The sequence below is a fragment of the Camelus bactrianus genome, chromosome 2, assembly GCF_048773025.1.
Source record: "Camelus bactrianus isolate YW-2024 breed Bactrian camel chromosome 2, ASM4877302v1, whole genome shotgun sequence".
Lineage (NCBI taxonomy): Eukaryota > Metazoa > Chordata > Mammalia > Artiodactyla > Camelidae > Camelus > Camelus bactrianus.
The window spans coordinates 81,928,676-81,947,748 of NC_133540.1; the positions used below are offsets into that span (position 1 = coordinate 81,928,676).

Genomic DNA, 19,073 nt, shown 5'->3' on the forward strand with positions numbered 1-19,073 from the left:
TTCACTTGCATTTTACCCTCCAGATTATGTGAAACTACAAAGAAAGGAAAGTCACACTTACATCTCGGGACGCACAACTGGTGAAGAAGGGAAGTCTTCATTTCAATCTCCTGCCATTGTTACGGACCCTTTGGACTTTGGCTCCAGCAAGGGTCCTCCTGACCGGTGTCTCCTTCAGCAAGAGAACACAACTGAGTTCATCTCAGAGACAAGGAAAAGTTTTATTCTTTAGTCAGAGAATGAAGAGGTGCAAGCTCGGGGTCTCGAGTATAGGTTCCCGCTCACAGGCTGTGGGCGGGGCTGCTTTAGAGGGTCTAGTCAGCGAGGCGGGGGCGGGTTCTTGCCGGGCGGTTGCAGCGGCGCTGCGGGCGGCTCCAGATCGCAGTGCCCGGCGCAGCGTCTCTGCACACGGCCCCCGCCGCCATCTTGAGTTGTGTTGTGGCGCGGGTTGCTTCTGCGTGCGGTGGGCGCCAGGCGGCTCTGCCCTGGGAGCTCTAATCCTGCGAGTTAGGTGCAAGACTTCCACACATGGGCCCCTGTAGGCGAGTGCCACTAGACAAAGTACAAAGGAAGAGGTTAGACCGTATCGTGTAGATTCCATCTTATTTTTCCAGGAACCCTGGTGGGCTTCGCCAGCGACACCGTGGGTAAGTGTTACCTCCAAATTAAGGGCATTTTATTTTGCGATTGTTGTTTCCTGAGCTAGGTTTGAGAAAAAATGAAGTTAGTCAATTTATATGACATGCTGGACAAATTTATAGAGAAAAGTTTTAGTGAAGGGATTGTAAAAAGCTTCAGAATTTTAGAAGAAAAAGGTTTCCATTTTACTGCAGACTAAATGGAAATTTCTTTTTTTTAAAACTAGAATAATATAATTAGATAGACCTTGATATCTGTAGGATAACTTTAAAGTTTTTTGTTTTTTAATTTGTCTAGGTAGTACAAACATATCTTTGGAGCCAGTGTTGATGTGTATTGTATAATTTTATTTTTTATAGCTTATAATTTTGATACTTTATTCAAATTTGTATCTTTCTCATTAAGTCGCTCTGACTGCCAGAAGTAGAGAGAAAGTGATATATTTAAGGCTGAAAAGAAACAGGATTGTATCCTAAGACTATTCAGGACAAACAAAGGTTCAGTGAAATTACCCTTTGAGCATGCATAAATCATCACAAAAGGAACAAAAGGCGACATTTTTTTTTTCAGGTGACCCACGATGAATGAGTATGAGAGGCATTCAGTTAGGACAGCATTAGAACCTTCTAGCTCTAAAGTTTAAAAATTGCAGATAATGTTTGATTCAGTTAACTGAAAGCTACTGTAGTTCTGTTGTTTAAAAATTAGAGTACAACACTACTTCTGACTGACTTTCTTAAAATCCAGAAGTTTTCACCAATGCTTTTCATGCTTTCATCCTAGGTTCCCTTTCATTGCATTGATATGTATGAAAGCTTTATTTTTCTTTCCTTCAGAGGAGGGAGTTTCATTGGAGGCAGTGACTAGAGGGAGTTCAGGGGATGCATCAAGTCCTTGGGGCTGTCCATTCTTACAGGAATTAAGGCCCAAATCAGAACACTTTTATTATAATGAAGAGTTTGAGGTTTTAAGAAAGGGATGATTAGGACAAGCTGAATAAAATGTTTGAGAGTTCTATTTACAAATAAACAAAACACAACCTTTTATTACTTAAAACATGTTTACTTTTATTATTGCAAGTACAATTATTTAGTCTGAATCATTTAACATGAATTATTTAACTGAATCACTTGAGCTGGTTTCTTGTTACTAAACGGGATTATATGTATCTTTTTATTTTACCCTCAAAAATTTATATCTTAGGAAAATTACTTATTTACTTATTATGGAAGAAATAGAACCAGATATTTGAGTTAGTACTATGCACACTAGAAATATTAAGTATAACAACGTTAACATTGATAGGCAACCCTGCTAAAAACAAATATATACATAATTATTAAAAGATTAATGCAGATCATGAACAGAAATAAAATACTTTTTCTGCTATTCATTGTGATACATATTTAAAACGAAAAAAAAAGTTTCACATATTTCCTGTTGTGGGACATGAACGTCTTGTTGGTGACACTGTGACTCTCAGGTTGGTAAAAGAGTTTACCAGACATAAAGTATGAGAATAGAAAAGGAGTCTTAGGGGTATGCTGCCATAGACAACAGCGTGCCACACAGCCTAGAGGGGCCTATGTGAGCCTTGGGGGCCAGTTGTTGGGGTGTTTTATAAGGTGGGTCACAAGGTGCCTGATCGGCTTGTGCACAAGTCTGGTTGCAGGTGAGGTAAGAAGTTTAGGGTCCATGATGGGCAGTGGGGTTTATGAACTCTGATAAGGTGGGCTGAAACGAGCCAGCCTGAGCTATTGTGAAATTATGCATTACCGAGGGCTATTAGTTTGTTAGGGGAAACACAACCAGTAAAGAATGTACTTTGTCTGTTGAGAGATCACAGGCAGACATCTGAGAGCCCAGAGATGGGGGCCGTTGGACTTTGAAGGATGTCAGTTGGCCCCACATTTCCTTCAAGGGTACTTTCCTGAATGACCTGAGAATTATAGATTGCTTCCCTCACCATATTTGGGCTGCCTATCAATGCTCTGCATCAGAGATGTGAAAAACAGTACACATACAGGAATGCACATAAAACGTAAATGTACAACTCAGTGACTTACTATAAAGCAAATAGATATCCGTAGAAGTTTGCTAACAAACCAGCAGCTCTCTGCCTTTCCCTTCCCTATTACTGTTCTACCCTGCTCCTCTAAAGGTAAACATTGTCTTATATATTTTTGGTAATAAATTACTTGCTTTTTAAAAATAGCTTTTCATGACTAGGAATGAATTTCTAAACAACATAGTTTTTAAACTAATACAATAGTATAGTATGTAGTCTTTTGTGACTGACTTCTTTTAACTTTGTGTTTTCAAAGTTTGTTCATATTGTTAGGTGTGGCTGTAGTCTCTTCATTTTTGTTGTTATATGGTATTCCATTGTACGGATATAACATTTATTTATCCATTTTACTGTTAATGGACATTTGGTTGTTTCCACTGTTTGTCTATGAAGAATAATGCTGCTTTGAATATTCCTACACATGTGCACCCATTTCTAGAGTATTCACTTCAGAGTAGAATTGCTAGGGCATAGGTTATGCAGATAGCCTTTACTAGATAATTCCAAAAATTTTCCAAGTTTACACAATTTATCCTCCCCCATCTTTGCCAGTGCTTTATATCTTCAGACTTTCCATTTTTAATCCTTTACAAGTGTGCATTTGTGATATATTACAGTGGCTTTATTTTTAATTTTCCTTTTTTCTTTACTGTTTTATATATTTCTTTAGGTAATTTGTTTCATGGTCGTGCACCAGATTAAACAGACAAACAAATGTCCCAATACTCTGAAATTCTTCTTTCTCTCAGATTTTATGCTCTCTCAAAACTATTTGCTTATCATGGGTAGAATCTTAGACTAGAAAGCACCATAGCAATGATCTGCTTTGAAGCTTGACCTACTGCAGAAATCTTGTAAAACATTTCTGCAGGTGATCATCCAGCTTCTGCTTAAATATCTCCCATGATAAGGAAACTTTCTTCAAAAGAAAACTGATTCTTATAGAAACGAATCTCTAGAAATATGGGAGGGAGGTGATAATCTGTTTTCCCCATAGGAAATTAATTAAACTGATTGACTAGAAATGGAATGGACTAGGATTTGAGATTTGGATTATGTAGACATATAAAAAATAAAAAACTTTATTTTGGATCGTTTGAAGCATTTAAGATTTAGTAAACTGGAAAACAGGAATTGGATTATATAAATTAGAGACTATGACATGTTAAAGTAAATAACCTGAGTTCTTGGCTCCCTTATCTCTAACCACAGAGTAATTAGTATGGTTCATGATAAATGATGCTCTGGAAGACTCACTTTTGATATTGTTATAAAATATTTTCCCCAAGGATTCTAGAAACTTCCTGCTTCTTTTGTTATCTTGTAATAAATATCTTATTCCTTATCATTGCATCCATTATGTTATGTTGTATGTTAGTCATATTGAGTGTCTAAAGGCCAGGACTATGTCTGTTTATCTTGGTTTCACTAGCATATAGTAGAGAATAGTATAGTGTAGTAGAGAGTCTGGAACATACAGGGCTCAATAAATTTGTAAAATGAATAAATGATCTGCACTCTGTAATTAAAACTTCCAAGTAATGTTATAGTCAATTGCTTGCTCTAAACTTTCTTGAATAATTCTCATTTCATTAGTTCTATTCACTAAACTCAGGAGGTTTCAATTTGAACATCAAATATACACTTTGTTTGCCATTAAAAAAAATTAGTCTGTGTTTTCTATATGCTGGAAAGGATTCTCCTTGGTATTAAAAAGTTTTCTGGGGACTTAATTAGGATGCTAGAATGTTTCTTCCAGAGTTTCCAGAATGATTTTTTAGGAACTGGAAAGATTTATGAATCATCACCCTTCCCATAAATACTCAAAACTGCTTTCATGAAGTTACTTAGCTATCAGGGAGACAGAACTCATCAGTACATTAAAAAAAAAATCTCTTAAAATAGGTGTTTTTCTGGTGTTCAAATATCTTTTCATAAAAATATGACTATTTGCTAAATATTTTATTTTCAATAAATAATTGAATTTGCTATTTTCTGCTAAATAAGTAGAATTTCTGCTTTTAATACATAGAAATAAACAAGTATGTTTATGATTATGTGATGGTATGTGCACACACACATACGAACACACCAACACACCCACCTACCCACCTACAAACACACTCCCCTTGATGCTTACTGTAAATTACTAGTTTAATATTGTCCTCAGAGGGTGCAGACAGGGAGTGGCAAGCTGGACGCTTGCCTTAGTTATAGAGCTTGATTATAAGGCAGCAGAGAGTGTCAAGTCTTTAGAGTCTAGTTGGCAATCCTCTTGTTGGAAAACCAATTAAATAAATTGTTTTGAATTGTCTTTCATAAATTGTAACTTCCATAAATACTTAGGCAGAGAAATGATTTTAAAAGAGTTTATTTGAAAGAGAGTGTACCAATGATTTGTCTGTATGTTTCACTGAAAGTTGGTTTAATTTTCAAATTCTTCAAAGTGAATGACTTCAATGTAGGTCTCTTCACAATTTTACATGAAGAAATACAAGATGTTTTCATCACAATGCAAGTAGTTGTTCTGATACCCCGCTGTCATGAGTAAGCTTTTAGCAGCAGAAGCCCTGACATGTAGATGATTGTGCATAACCAAGCTTTAGCTGGGGTAGAATCCCATAAAAATTCAGTAACATTCGTAATTCAGACTACATAAATTGTTGTGCCATTAAATTTTATTCAGTTTTATTAGGTAGGTAGAATTTTTACAATTTGACTGCACATATACAATATATTGCATATATACATAAATACAATATACTGCACATATTTTAAAAATTTACATATATGTACTGTTCATTTTTTCTAAGAGTGTTTAGAACTTTAGCTTTTTAAACTTGCATAGTTACCAAAGAAATAAAGCCAACCACAAAATAAGAATTAATTCAAAAAGATACATTCACCCCACTGTTAACAGCAACTTTATTTATAATAGCCAAGACATGGAAGCATCCCAGATGCACATCAACAGCTGAATGGATAAAGAAGATGCAGCATATATGTGTAATGGAATACAATTCACCCACAAAGAAGAAGGATATTTTGACTTTTGTGGCCCTCTTTCACTTTTTTTTTTCACTTCAAAAACCACCCATCAACTTCAGTGAGATGTCCTCGGAGGAAACTCCTCTGACCCTGCGGACTTGTCCAGGTTCCTCTAGTTGCCACTCTCAGGGTACCTGTTTTTCTCACTAATAGCACTTACATTATCACAATTGTCATAAAATTGTTATTGCTGTAACTAGTATACTATGCCTCCCTGGCACACAGCCACAGTATTATGCAGCATTCATATAGTTTTCTTAAGAAAATATAAAATCCATAGTAATAGAGAAAGACTAGTGTTTGTGAAACATTTTTGTAACATAATGTTGAAATAGGACATTTTTGCTTCCTTTTGCAGCTGAAAAGTGAAGTTTTGGAATTTTAGACAGGCACATTTGCATACGGACTTTGCAGCAGAGACATATTTACTGCACTAGATCCCAGTTTGTTGGGTTATCCAGTCACGATAGGCTGGCACTCTAGTGTACACTCCAGGCTTATCTGGCAGACCACACTGATAACCCCAGCTTACTATCCCCACCAGGAACCAAAGCTGCCGTGAGTCTTCTTGTACTAGTGGGCCACCAGAGTCACCCTAAAGGAAACAGAATGATAGATTATTTAAGTATGAAGATAAGTCAGAAGTATTAAAGAGTTTATTTCTGTAATAGTAGAAGTCATATCCATTATAACAGTAAAGTTAAGCCTGACATTTCCTGTTGAAATACGATACCAAGTTATGTGAAAATTACCAAAATCCTCCAAGTACACACATTGTTCCTTCAGCATGTGTGAGAAGATGAGGAGCACATGCCCCAGACTCCACCAGTCTGCTTCCTATTGCAGGCTTACCTCCTTCGGGGGCCATCCTTGACCTGTGACTTTCTTCCCCAACTGTCATCCCTTCCAGCTTTGGGCTAAATTAGTTTTTCACTGCCCGTGTTCTCACTTCCTGTATGTACCTCTTTCACCGATACTTCATTATTTTATACAAGTACATTTGTGTGCCTGTTTGAACTTACTCCCATGGCATCAGCTCCCCTCAGTGTAGCAGCTGCACATCTCTGCAACACTCATTGCATTTATGATACTTGTTCAGTGTCTGTTTTTCAGGCAGTACTGTCAGTTCCATCAGGGAATGGAGCATACTTATTTAGGACACTGCTGTCTCCTAAACTTCTAGCCCAAAGGAGATGCTAAGAAAATACTTGTAGAATGAATACGTTTTTAGAAATCTCACTTATCTTCCTATTCATAGCACAATGCACAGTGCTTGATGCATAGTATATAGTAATGTATTCTTTTTGATGAGTAATAGAAAAGAAAATTTATGTGGCAATGACTAAAATACTCCTTATGAAAATAATTACCAGCCAATTATAATAATAAACCAACCAAATATTTGTGCATGTAATAATCTAGCTGAGGAGAAAAATTTAATGTATCTTACATGCTGCTTGATGGGTGAAGTCTGTGAGTTCTGGAGTTAGGTAGCCTAGGTTTGAATTCTTTACTTACTAGCTATATGACTTTTCAGTAACTACTTAATAGCTCTCTGTGCCTCAGTTTCCTTATCTGTAAGTAATATTTTTATATGCCTAAATAACTTTAACACACATAGCACTCTGAGTACAGCCTGGTATATAGTTGGTACTAATAAGTCAGCTGTTATTACCAAGTGTGCTTCTAGGATAGTTTGCTATTCATTTGACTGCTTTTAGTAGCTAGTTCTTCCATACCTACTTAATTACTGGTTTAGATGAGAAGAAGGATTAGTGTGTGAATCACCAGCTTGCATGGTTAAGTGCTGCATGGAGCTCATTGGCACCTGCCTTGCTTAGATTATGCATATGTGCTCCAGTTAACCAGTCCTCAGCACTTTCCCATCATTGTGCTTTTCTGCTATTTCTTCTATAGTAAGAAATTTCTCTGCATAATGTATTACCAAGAGTGGGCAAGCAAATACTAAACTAAGAGGTACGTCTAATTTTTCCTGTATCTGGCCAGCTTCGCTGCCTGCTTGGGCAAATATTTGAGCCTGTATTCTCTGTTCTGGATCACAACCTTGGTCAGTTCAGGTGATACATTGTTGTGTAAGCACTGAGTCTAGGACATCTGAAGTAATTAATGCAATTAAAAAATAAATGAATAAATGAACAAAAACAAACAGGATCTCATAAGCTCTTGTGTGAAGTGACTTTTTTTGAGGCACAAACTCTATGCATTATAGTATTTCAGCTGAAAATCAGTGAGGCTCAGAGTGGAACACAAAGGGAAATTTTCATGATGAGTTATGGCGTGAACCGGGCTTGGAGGAAGAGCAGAATTTGTATATGGAGAGGTAAGGGGCATCATGAGTAAAGCATGAATAATCACCCTTTTATATCTCATGTATATCCTTAAGTCAGTTCTAATTAATGCTCTTAGTAGATCTGAAATGATCAGTGTAGAAGTGTGTTGCTTATTTGGTGAATTCTTCGGAAAACTACTGTGAAAATAGAGAATTTGTTGAAGAAGTTGAAAATTACAGGGCTAGCAATAGAAGAGAAACAGGAAGGGGAGCAAGAAGCATTCCCTACCATAATGATGTCTCCACGTAAAGGGAATAAAAACCAGTGGGTAATTAACAGTATCTTGAATATTGATAAACGATTCTCCTCCACTCCCACACAATTTGCAGTCAATAAAAATGTTTCATTTTGGGGAAAGTGCTCATGAATTGGAGTCTTTGCCAAAACTATGTAAGATCTACTTCTTATCCACTTTTTCAAGAATGTGAGCACCAAGTATAAAAGTCGGTAATGTTTGAGGAAACAATAAACCTAATTTGTCTGCTCACAATTCACTCAGGAAAGCAGTAGCAGATTCCTTAGGAAAACAGATTGATTTTTCTTAATTCCAAAAATGTAATTTTGGATATGAATTATTTATTTCTATTATTATATGGATTGGGTTTCAGACATAGTAATAAATTTTATTTAAAAGGCATAACCACATCAATTATTTAGATAATTTAATTAAAAAATTTAGTATTAAAATCTTATTCTAATTACTTTAGAATAAGAATTTTGTGTTTATTTTTAGTATTTTTAGATTTGGTTGAAAATTACAAAGTAGATCTAAATTTTTGTTTCCTCTTCATTAGTGCTGTTTTACAATTGTGGAAGCTGTTGCGACTCAAGCAACTAAGCTCTTTGTATATACTTTCTATCTTAAAGATGCTGATATTCAGGTGTTATTTATATTTTAAAACTGATTATATGACTCTTAGATGAGTGATTTACTTAAGACTTCATAGTGGTCAGAAGGTTGAGATTAAAATTACTAATGTCAGTGATCATGATATAGGTTAACAACATCAAAATATCTGAGATAGCTGAGATTCTTTTCTTGCTTAGTATGTGCCTGACATATTTAATCTCCATCTAATGTTTAGTACTGCCTAAAAAGTTAGATACTATTATTATCCTCATTTTACAGATAAAAGAATTGGTTATAGAGGTTATGGATTTCAGACCCAGGTCTGCCGGGTTCTTGAGCTTGGATGGTTAACCACTCTAATATTTGGCTTCTCAGAATCAGTATTTCATGGTGGATCAACTTCATTAATACTATATCTAAAATCTAGGTCATATATTTTTAGAGGCTGAGGGCTGTATATTATAATTATGTTACTGCTATGCCTATCATAGTATCACATGCTAGTAAGTGCTTATAAACTTGGATGATGACATGTATAACATTGTCTTGAACTTACCTGGCATGCGTCCACTCCACCTTGAGATACTCCAGCACATAGCATTCCAGACAAGACGGCTCCATTGTAACTAGTTGGTGCATTACATACATTATGACTTATTATATTGACCCGTGCTTGCTCTAGATGTGCAACTGTAGGGCCTGTTAAGTATAAAACCAGAAAGAAAATGGACTTTAGGATATATAAATTAATGACTGTATAGTGAGTGGGGGGAGGAAGAATTGTACTCCAAACATTATCTCTTTCCAGCAAAGAAGGCTATTGAAGATGTACTAGGAGTTTCTTCTCAACAAAGATTTCCATAGTAGAGAAGGATAACCACTTTGCACAGATTGGTGTGTTTTGTTTTGTTTTGTTTTGCTTTAGCTTTATGATGCAGTGCCCCATAGACCTTAAAAGAGGGGAAAATATGCTTTCTTAAAGTTGACTAGTAGGAATTGAAATATCCACTGATTTTGAATTAGAAAATTATATATTAAGTGATCTTTAATCTACTAATAAAAGAGAAACCAGTCTGATTTTAAGGCTAAAGAATTGAATTTACTTTATACTGATGTTCCTTCAAAATGGCATTGCCATTTTTGTGATTGGCACATATTTTATCTACTACACCTAATTACTTTGGGCCATAAATACACGATGAAATATTTTCTAGGACAGTTAAGCCTTTGTTTTTTTCCTTGGGGAGACAATCTACAACATAGGTAGAAGCCTGTGAAAATTCTTAATACTATCCTTCTACTCCTTAGCTGATACTCTTATTCTCCCCTTGGCCATATTTGCTCTTTCATATCACTTTCACTTTCATTTTTATTTTATTCACTTAATAAATAATTCACTTAATAAACAATAGTTATGTACACACAGAGTTTCTTGCTCTAAAGGCAGGATTTATTTCGTCTCAGAATACCTTAAATGACTGTTAATACCTTAAAGGATGTTAAAACCCTTAGAGAATACCTATCCAAATCCCCTTTTAAAAATTTAAATTTTTCTTTATAGGGGAGCCATTTGGGTCCTATAAAGTCTCTGGATCATTGGAGAGCTCATGTTTCTTTAAAACTTTTTTCTACATTTCCCTATTACTATGTTTGAGAATTCCTGTAGTTTCTAGGGACATTGCTTTGCTTTGTTGAGGAAGCTCTAATTAGAGCACAGGATGACCAGACTATAAGATGGTTCTTTCCATACAACCTGCCCTTTAGGTGTTCCTTAATTAAAACAAATACGTAATAGCAAGTACCAGGAGATATTGCTATTTTTTTGTTTAAGTTTTCCTGTGATACTTACCACTATACTTTCGAGATCCCCATCCTGTTACATAAGCAGTAGATCCAGGTGGAATATTCTGGTTAGCCACTGGGAGACACACTGTATGGATATTTTTGTCAAAGGTGACTTCTCTATCAAGTCGTACAAGTGCAATATCATTTTCATGAGTGTCAGGTTCATAATTGTTATGGATTAAAATAGTTCTTACTCCTATTCTCTGTTTAGGAGATGTTGTGGAGATACCAAAGGTGGCAGTCCATCGTCGAGGATCAGAGTAGCTAAAAAAATAGGAAAACATGCTATTTGAATAAAGAACTTGTGCAAATTTCAAGTATTTGAATTTTGTGTTTGTCACTGCCCCCCTCCCGTCTCCTCCCCCCAACCATCTAGGAACTATTTGATCAACATTTCTTTGTGATCTATTTCTGCTACTCTTTACTGGCAAATTAAGTGATAATTTGTCTAAAGAGACAGAAATATTTCATAAAACATATCTTGGGGTGATGAACATCCTGGTATTTTTCTATTCCAATGAGGATATGCTGATAGTTCGATGATAACTCGTATAATACGAACTTTTTCTTTGAGTTCTCTCTTTTTTGCCTCCTTCTGTTCAAGGAACTAATAAAAAGTCTGAAAGAATGTTCTCTTTAGTTTTAACTTATTCCTTCCAACTTAATTTTTTCCTTTCCTTTAGCCAGAAGCTCCATTTAAATGGTAGTGATGATAAGAAGCTCCTAGTCCCTTTTTAATGGATGAATGTTTTTTCTGTACTAAATGTGATGCTTGTTGAAGATTTTGGTGTGTGTGTGTGTGTGTGTGTGTGTGTGTGTGTGTGTGTATGTGTGTATGAATACACAGAGAGAGTGAGTGCACCAGTATATATAAAAAAAAAGTGGGGCATTATCTTTGTGACCTAGGAATTGAGATTTTTTAGCCAAACTCCCAAAACACCAATCATATGGTTAAGAATGGGTGAATTTCATGAAATCAAAATTAAGTGTACCATATATAGAGAACAAACTAGGGGTTATCAGTAGAGAGAGGGAAGGAGGGAAGGGGAACTGAGGGATAGGAGGTTAGGAGCAACAAACTAGTATGTATTATGTATTATGTATAAAATAAATAAGCTACACAGATACATATAACACAGGGAATAAAGCCAATATTTTATAATAACTAGAAATGTAATATAACCTTTAAAAATTGTGAATTACTATACTGTACACCTGTAACTTATATAATATTATACATCAACTATACTTCAGTGAAAAAGTATGTAACATAAAAAAGAAAATCAATTAAAATACATAAAAACAAAAACAAAATTAAGTGTTTCACAGACATATTTACCAGATGAATGAGAAACCATGAGAAAATACTTGCAATGTTTAATATCTAAAATTTTTGTAGAATATACAGAAGTCTGTAAACTGGCAATAAATGGAGAGAAAAACCATTATAAAATGGGAAAAAATATTAATAGGCATTTCATGGAAGGAGAAGCCCAAATAGCTAGTAGATACATGAAAAGATACTCAAACTCACTAGTAAGTGGAGAAATGGAAATTATAACAATAATGAGCATCTAACATATTCATAAGAATGACAGAAATTTTAAAAGAAGATAATATTGTTGGTAGGGAAGAGAAGTTCAAATTCTTTTGCATTACATGTGAAGTTGTAAGCTTCTGGAAAGCATTCTAGTGTATTTAACAGACTACATGTGTATTTCTGGGTACATATATCAGAGAATTCTTAAAAGTTTATAGACAGGCACATATGAAGGGGTATATATGTGAGAGACATTGTATGTGTGCTGCTCTTTGTGGCAGTGGGAACTTGGAGCAACCTAGTTGGTGAAAGGATATGGTGGATGCAATGGTGGACCATATCAAAATTCCTAGCGTTGAGCAAAAACAATAAGGAACAATGTGAGATTTATACACTATGCTGCTTATATGAATTAAAGGCATACAGACACACAAACTATAGGTTTGCAGGTAATTGAATGTTTAAAGACATATGTCAAATATTAATGTGAGGCTTTTAGGGGCAGGGAAGGCAGTGGAAGTGGAATAACAGTATGGCAGGAGAAAAAAAATAAAATGAGAAAGGTCTTTTACAGACTGATGTATAGATTGTATTCAGGAGATAATTTTATGAGGTACAGTACCTTGCAAAAGAGTGAATGCTAGTTAAAGATTCTAAAGAAAAAATATTTGACAACAAGCAAATAGATGAGTTTTTTACATTAAACTTCTTTTTATGCTTCTTTTGCTCAGAAGTGCAAATTTAGAGTGAAGATTCTAAAAGACACTCCTCTACCTTCCCTGCCTGCCTCCCTCCCTTCCTTTCCTTTCCTTTCTTTCAACAAATGAGTAAGAGCTTAGTTTTGAAACTAGTTGCTATTGGCAGTGTTATTTAGGGCAAGTTACTTAATATCTCTAATTCTCGGTTTATTTATGCATGAAATGTGACTGATTGATACCCTCTCACATGAGGGTAAGTATTAATTGAGACAAGTAAGGTATGCCAAGCACAGTATTTGGCACAGGGGTAAGTACTCAACGAAGGTAACTATTGTTGTCATTAATTATAGTTCAACAAGTTCAACTAAGTGCTTTGTATAAGGAATAGTATGAGTGTCTGGGAGTAAAACTATAAATATGGTCTCTGCCCTTGAGCAGTTCTACACACTAGTGGAGAAGACTGGCAGAGGGGCAGAAATCCCAGGGACTACTGTTAAAGATAGATAAGCAAATTTCTGTAGGAATAACATAGGGGAGGGAAGGAATAACATCAGGGAATACTTCATAGAGGAGGTGACAATTCAAGAATCCTCTCTGAGGGCCTCGTCACTTCTGTGTACCTTGACGTAAGTCTGGCCATGCCCCAGACAGTCTCATTAAGTGGGTTCTCTGATGATCAGGTCTGTAGGGAGGGTGCCAATACAGCAGTCATGTAGTTTGTCAGCTGTCATGGATCAATCATGGTAATGAACAGAAGAATTGGAGGAAGCAAAATTTAAAGATATTCCAAGTCTTTAAAATCATGGATTCCTTTGGTTACCATTGAGGATATTTATAGCTGCATCTTTCATTATAACTTTGGTGGTTGGATCTGAATAGGGCTTAGAATGCTGTTTCTATTACATCCTTGATTATGCTAAGCTCTTGCTAAGACCAGGTATTTGAATTTGTGGTTTCCACATTCAGCGGTGATTGAAATCAATTGGTGCCATTCCTGTTCTTTGGCCTTTCAGGTGGCAATGAAGATTGATATGTTCCTATTAATTTCCTTTCTTGTGTTATCTGGGACACAGCAATAAGTATGACCATCTAAATCAGAATTTGATAGCTCTGATAGCAGAAGTTTCCAATATCAGAAATTTCAGGTTTATTCACTGTGTAAAAAATATGAAGTTATAAGATAACCATAAGAAAAATTCAGAATAATTTGGGGTTTCCTAAAACTTTTGTTCAGAAATTGTGCACTAGTCAACCTTTACTTCCTCTTAATTTAACAATTTTGTAACAGGCATGCTATTATGAGGCAGTACTTTCAGTTCTGCAAAGGACTTCTTAGAAATAGTAAAGATTTTACAGAATTCCCATAAAAGATTTGGTAGAGATATTTTAGAGAGAAGGAGCAGATTGAGCAAATGCTCTTCAGTGCAGAAATGTAAGCAGAGTCCAGGAGAAGAAAATAACGCAATCTGAGGAGAGCTCAGGGTTCAAGCTTTGAGGAATAAGTTTTGATTGACTTGATTGTTCAGATCTTGCTCATAGTAGATACTCAATTTTTTTAGAAGTTGAAAGAATAAATTGATGCCATAGGGCAATCTGAGATCAGCCATCAGCCTGCTGATTAGTTTACATGACAAAATGAGCAAATTTTCTGCAACAATATAGTTTGCTTATATTTAACATGTTTATATTAATGTATTTAATCGTATCAGTAACAGTAAGACATAGATAATAGTATGTCCCTAATTTGCCCCTAATTTGAAGAACAAAAAAGGGTTATAGAGATTCAGTAGATTTCCTAAGCTAGGCTTTGGATTAAACATTCTGACATATAAATCTTTGTTCTTTACCATGATGATATACCATTACCTAAAACAGAAATAGGAATACAAATTAGCAAGCTGAAGGAGAATATAATTTCTATCATGAATAGGAAGGTAAGATTTATTATTTTTCTTGTATTATATTATTTCTGAATCAATTTGAACATATTCAGTTCTGGGGTGTGGGTAGAGCCCTCATGTATGTGTCTCACCTGGTTGTTCCCAGATGGGTAGGTTAACTGTGGCCTTACCTTCTGAAGCAGTGAGCTGCTGTCAGTATCCACGTGCTACTGATCAAGACACCTCCGCAGTGGTGAAGATTATTCCACTGTAGACTGACTTGCCATGGCCAGTCTCCTTCCTCAGCCTGAGTGCCTCCTATGATTCTCTCCTCAGACAATGTTATTAGGTCTGGACGGGCCCCACATTCTAATGGGAAAAGGGAATTAATGTGCTGGGAAGATATGATTCTTATATTTGGGAGATGTTGTAAGAGTTTCTCCATCATTTATGCCTTTTATGTATTTTTTCCCTTGACATGCTAGGCTTTCCAAATGCATGATCAATGTGTTATATTTTTAGAGTACTTATGTGACTGTTGTCTGTGGACTTACACTTTAGAGAACATTTCTGAACTTAATTGGCATGGAGGTTTCAAATTCTGGAGTAGCTTCAGAATTCTCTGGAATTCTTCAGGAGTAGGGGTTAAGATAGGTCAGTGCTGGAGGTACCAGCTCAGGCCATAGGTACTCTGGGAAATTTCCATCTCTTAGTAGCCTTGCTACTCAAAGTGTGGTCTGTGGCCCTGCAGCATGGGCATCCCCTAGGAGCTTGTTAGAAATGTTGGTTCTTTCTGGAAACAACCTGTCTGTCAGTAGATGAATGAATCAAGAAAATGTGGTATACGTACATACACAGAGAGACACACATACACACAGGAATGTTATTCAGCCTTAAAATAGAAGAAACTCCTCTCACTTGCAACAACATGGATGAACCTGTAGGGTATTATGCTAAGGGAATTAGCCAGACAAAGTCAAATACTGCATGGTATCATTTATACGTGGAATTTTTTTTAAAAGAGTCGAATGTCTAGAAACAGTAGAAAGTAGTTGCCAGGGAGCAGAGGAAGTAGAGAGTTTGGTAAAAGGGTGTAAACTCTCAGCTATGAGATGAATAAGGTCTGCGAATCTGATGTATAACATATTGACTATGGTTGATGGCACTGTATTATATAATTGAAATATATAATTGAAATTTGCCAAGAGAGTAGAACTTAAATGTTCTCACACAAAAAAAAGGGAGGGCAGTGATAAATATGGGAGGTGACCGACATGCTAATTAGCTGGATGAGGTGAATCTTTTCATAATGTATACATGTATCAAGTCATGACATTGTACACTTTAAATATCTTACAATTTTATTTGTCAGTCATACCACAGTAACAAAAGAAATGTTGACTCAGACCCACATCAGGGAACAAATCAAAAGTTGTACTTTATTCTCCAACTTTTATGGAATAATTGACGAATACAATTGTACATATTTAAAGTATACAATATGGTGATTTGACATACATATACATTGTAGAATGATTACCAAGATCAAGATAATTAACAGTTATCACCTCACATAGTTAACTCTTCTGTGTGTGTGGGTATGTGGTGAGAATGCTTGAGATCTACTCTCAGCAACTTTCATGTATACAACACCGTATTACTAACTATAGTCACCAAGATGTACATTAGATTCTCAGAACTTGTTAGAAGCTGCATTTTAACAAGTGATTCATGTGCACAATGAAGTTGGAGGAAAAATCCTCTCATCAAGAATACTCTGTAGAGGTAATGTAGTTCATTATGGAGGGTCCAGTCCACCTCCATAACTGACTCTATTACTAAATATGCCCTGGAAAAGGAGTTTCTTTAGGTCCACAGAATATTCTCTAGGGTGACAGGGGTTCTAAGGATCTAGATGAGGTTTATTTAAACATCTTAAGAGAGCCCATGACACTCCAATGGCCAGAGCTGAAATGGGTGGGAGTGGGCTGATCACTCAACTCCTCTCAACTCCCATTTGCATGATTTGTGTCCTCTTGTTTAGTCCATTACTAAGAAATTAGAGGTAAATTGCCACCAATAATTTCTATTGCTGGAGTAGCTCTAAAGTAGTGACATTGCTTCAGAAAGACAACCATCCAAAGGCATTTTTTCTAACAGATCTCATAGATAGAGGACTAGACTTCATTAAGAATATACATGTACTTCCAATAAGAATATAGGTTCCTTTGCTGAATCCTTCAACCAAATTCTCAATTAAATTATTTAAGCACATTTTAATTAAAAAGAAGCATTAATTCAATATATAATGAAGTTGGGAAACACCCATAGAGGAAGCATTAACTTCCAAAATCACTTAAGTATCTGAGATAGGCCAGCTATCAATGTATATTGAACTAATTTATAACTACATTTTATTGGCCAGAGAGGTAAACTGCTGTTTTCTAAAGATTATATTTCTGCTATCCCAGCCTGAGAGTATGCAGAATGACACTGGAAAATAGTGACTTTTCCTTTATGTAATAAATATAAAACTGATAATGCTTTTTTGTTATTTTTTATTATACTTTATGCTTAACCCAATCCACAATAAAGCAAGCTATTCTGGTTAGGAGAAACCATATATATGGTGCCACTAAACATAACTTACAAGTCTACTGAAATGCTACCGTAGAACCAGGGCAGGAAAAATTTCCCAAAGCTGCCAAGAAAACTTTAATGAGATCAAACTTGATACAGTGTGGGTGGAATAGCACTTCTACTTCCTTCTTCTAAAAGGAGGCGAAAGCTAAACATCATTCCTAGGCCAACAGAATCAACAAAGTCTTAATCTCAACAAGAACCCACATGAGTGAACTAACAATAAAGATACCACTGTGATAGACACTGCCTTGGCAAAGAGTACAAATCATCTGAACATTTAATCTTTTTATCTTCGTAAACCATATCTACAAAGTAATTTAAAAGCTTACCTTGAGTGAGAATGTTTACTGCATCCTGGTCAGTTATTGCTGTTGTTTTAAAAAAAAAAAAGGAGTACGATCAAAACAAAAAGGACTGTGTATCATTTTATCTTAATTTCTTAAAGAGTAGTCCTCAGTAGTCCCATATAGACTCCTAGGCTCTATCCCAGACCTGCTGAAAGAATCTCTAAGTCATAAGCCCTAGAAATAAGTGTTTATAATCTTCCTCCAATTTATTGTTACGGAGGTTGAAGTTTATGCTTTCATTTCTCATCAAACTCTTAAAAGATACTTTAAAGTTACTGAAAAGCCCTCCACTGGAATTTGACACAACATTGTAAAATGACTATAACTCAATAAAAAAAGTTAAAAAAAAAAAAGCTATCCATGCTTTCAAGTCTCTCAGTTTACTTGGAAAAGCAGAAATATAAGCAAAGTCATTGAGATACGATGTAATAAATGCTATAAGATAACTTTTCACTTATTTTACTATGTATGTATGTCCACATAGCTGTATCTGTATTATTCTACTGGTATTATTCATAGTACTGTAGGTATAACAGTGAGCAAAATACGAGGGGTCTGCCCTTACATACTCTACAGATAGAAATTAATATAGGAATCATTCAAATAAATTTAAGTGCAAAGTAGAGAGGAGAAGAGAGAGGGTCACTAATGCTATCTTATTCACAGAAGTTATCACAGTGAAAATAACATTTAAGCTGTATTTTGAAGACCTAAGAGGAATTTTTCAGGCAGACAAGAAGCGAAAAGGCATTCCATGTGGAAGGCATAGTGGGCACAAATGCATGAAAGTGTAAGATGTTTGTGGAGCAGTAAAGTCAGGAGAGCGAATACAATTGTTGTGTGTAGGGAAGTGGTGGGAGAACACAGAAAGGAAAATATGTTAGTACTGGATAGTAAAGGTCCATCTACTAAAGTTTAAGATCAGCTTATGGAAGAACAATTTTCTTTGCATGTCCAACAGCCATCTGAAACTCAGTGTCGCCAAATTTTATCCCAAATTTGCTACTTTTATTTCCTCCTTTAGTAAATGACATCACTTCCACCAATAGCTAGAAGTCTGAAATGGCCTCTTAACTCCTCCTTTCTCATCATTTCCACATCTACTTGGTTTCTAAATTTTGTACCTTCTAGCTTCTAACTATCCATTGAATTAGCCCCATCTTC

At 35.7% G+C, this 19,073-nt stretch overlaps 1 protein-coding gene and 1 long non-coding RNA gene across 3 annotated transcripts in view; one reads left to right on the top strand and one right to left on the bottom strand.

The window, feature by feature from the left end:
• LOC141579389 (uncharacterized) overlaps positions 1–3,124 on the top strand; it is a 36,233-nt gene extending 33,109 nt beyond the window's left edge. The window contains exon 3 of the long non-coding RNA XR_012510611.1: positions 24–3,124. This is a non-coding gene — a long non-coding RNA (uncharacterized LOC141579389). The remainder of the gene's footprint in view (positions 1–23) is intronic.
• A 1,938-nt stretch (positions 3,125–5,062) lies between these two features.
• Positions 5,063–19,073, bottom strand: part of TMPRSS11D (transmembrane serine protease 11D) — a 47,769-nt gene continuing 33,758 nt past the window's right edge. For both annotated transcript variants that reach the window (XM_045504690.2, XM_045504689.2), the window contains 5 exons: positions 17,892–17,930; positions 15,111–15,288; positions 10,806–11,065; positions 9,513–9,655; positions 5,063–6,350 (listed from right to left, as the gene is read on the bottom strand). In XM_045504690.2, the coding sequence (XP_045360646.1) occupies positions 6,189–6,350; positions 9,513–9,655; positions 10,806–11,065; positions 15,111–15,288; positions 17,892–17,930 (782 nt within the window). In that variant the 3' untranslated portion in view covers positions 5,063–6,188. The remainder of the gene's footprint in view (positions 6,351–9,512; positions 9,656–10,805; positions 11,066–15,110; positions 15,289–17,891; positions 17,931–19,073) is intronic.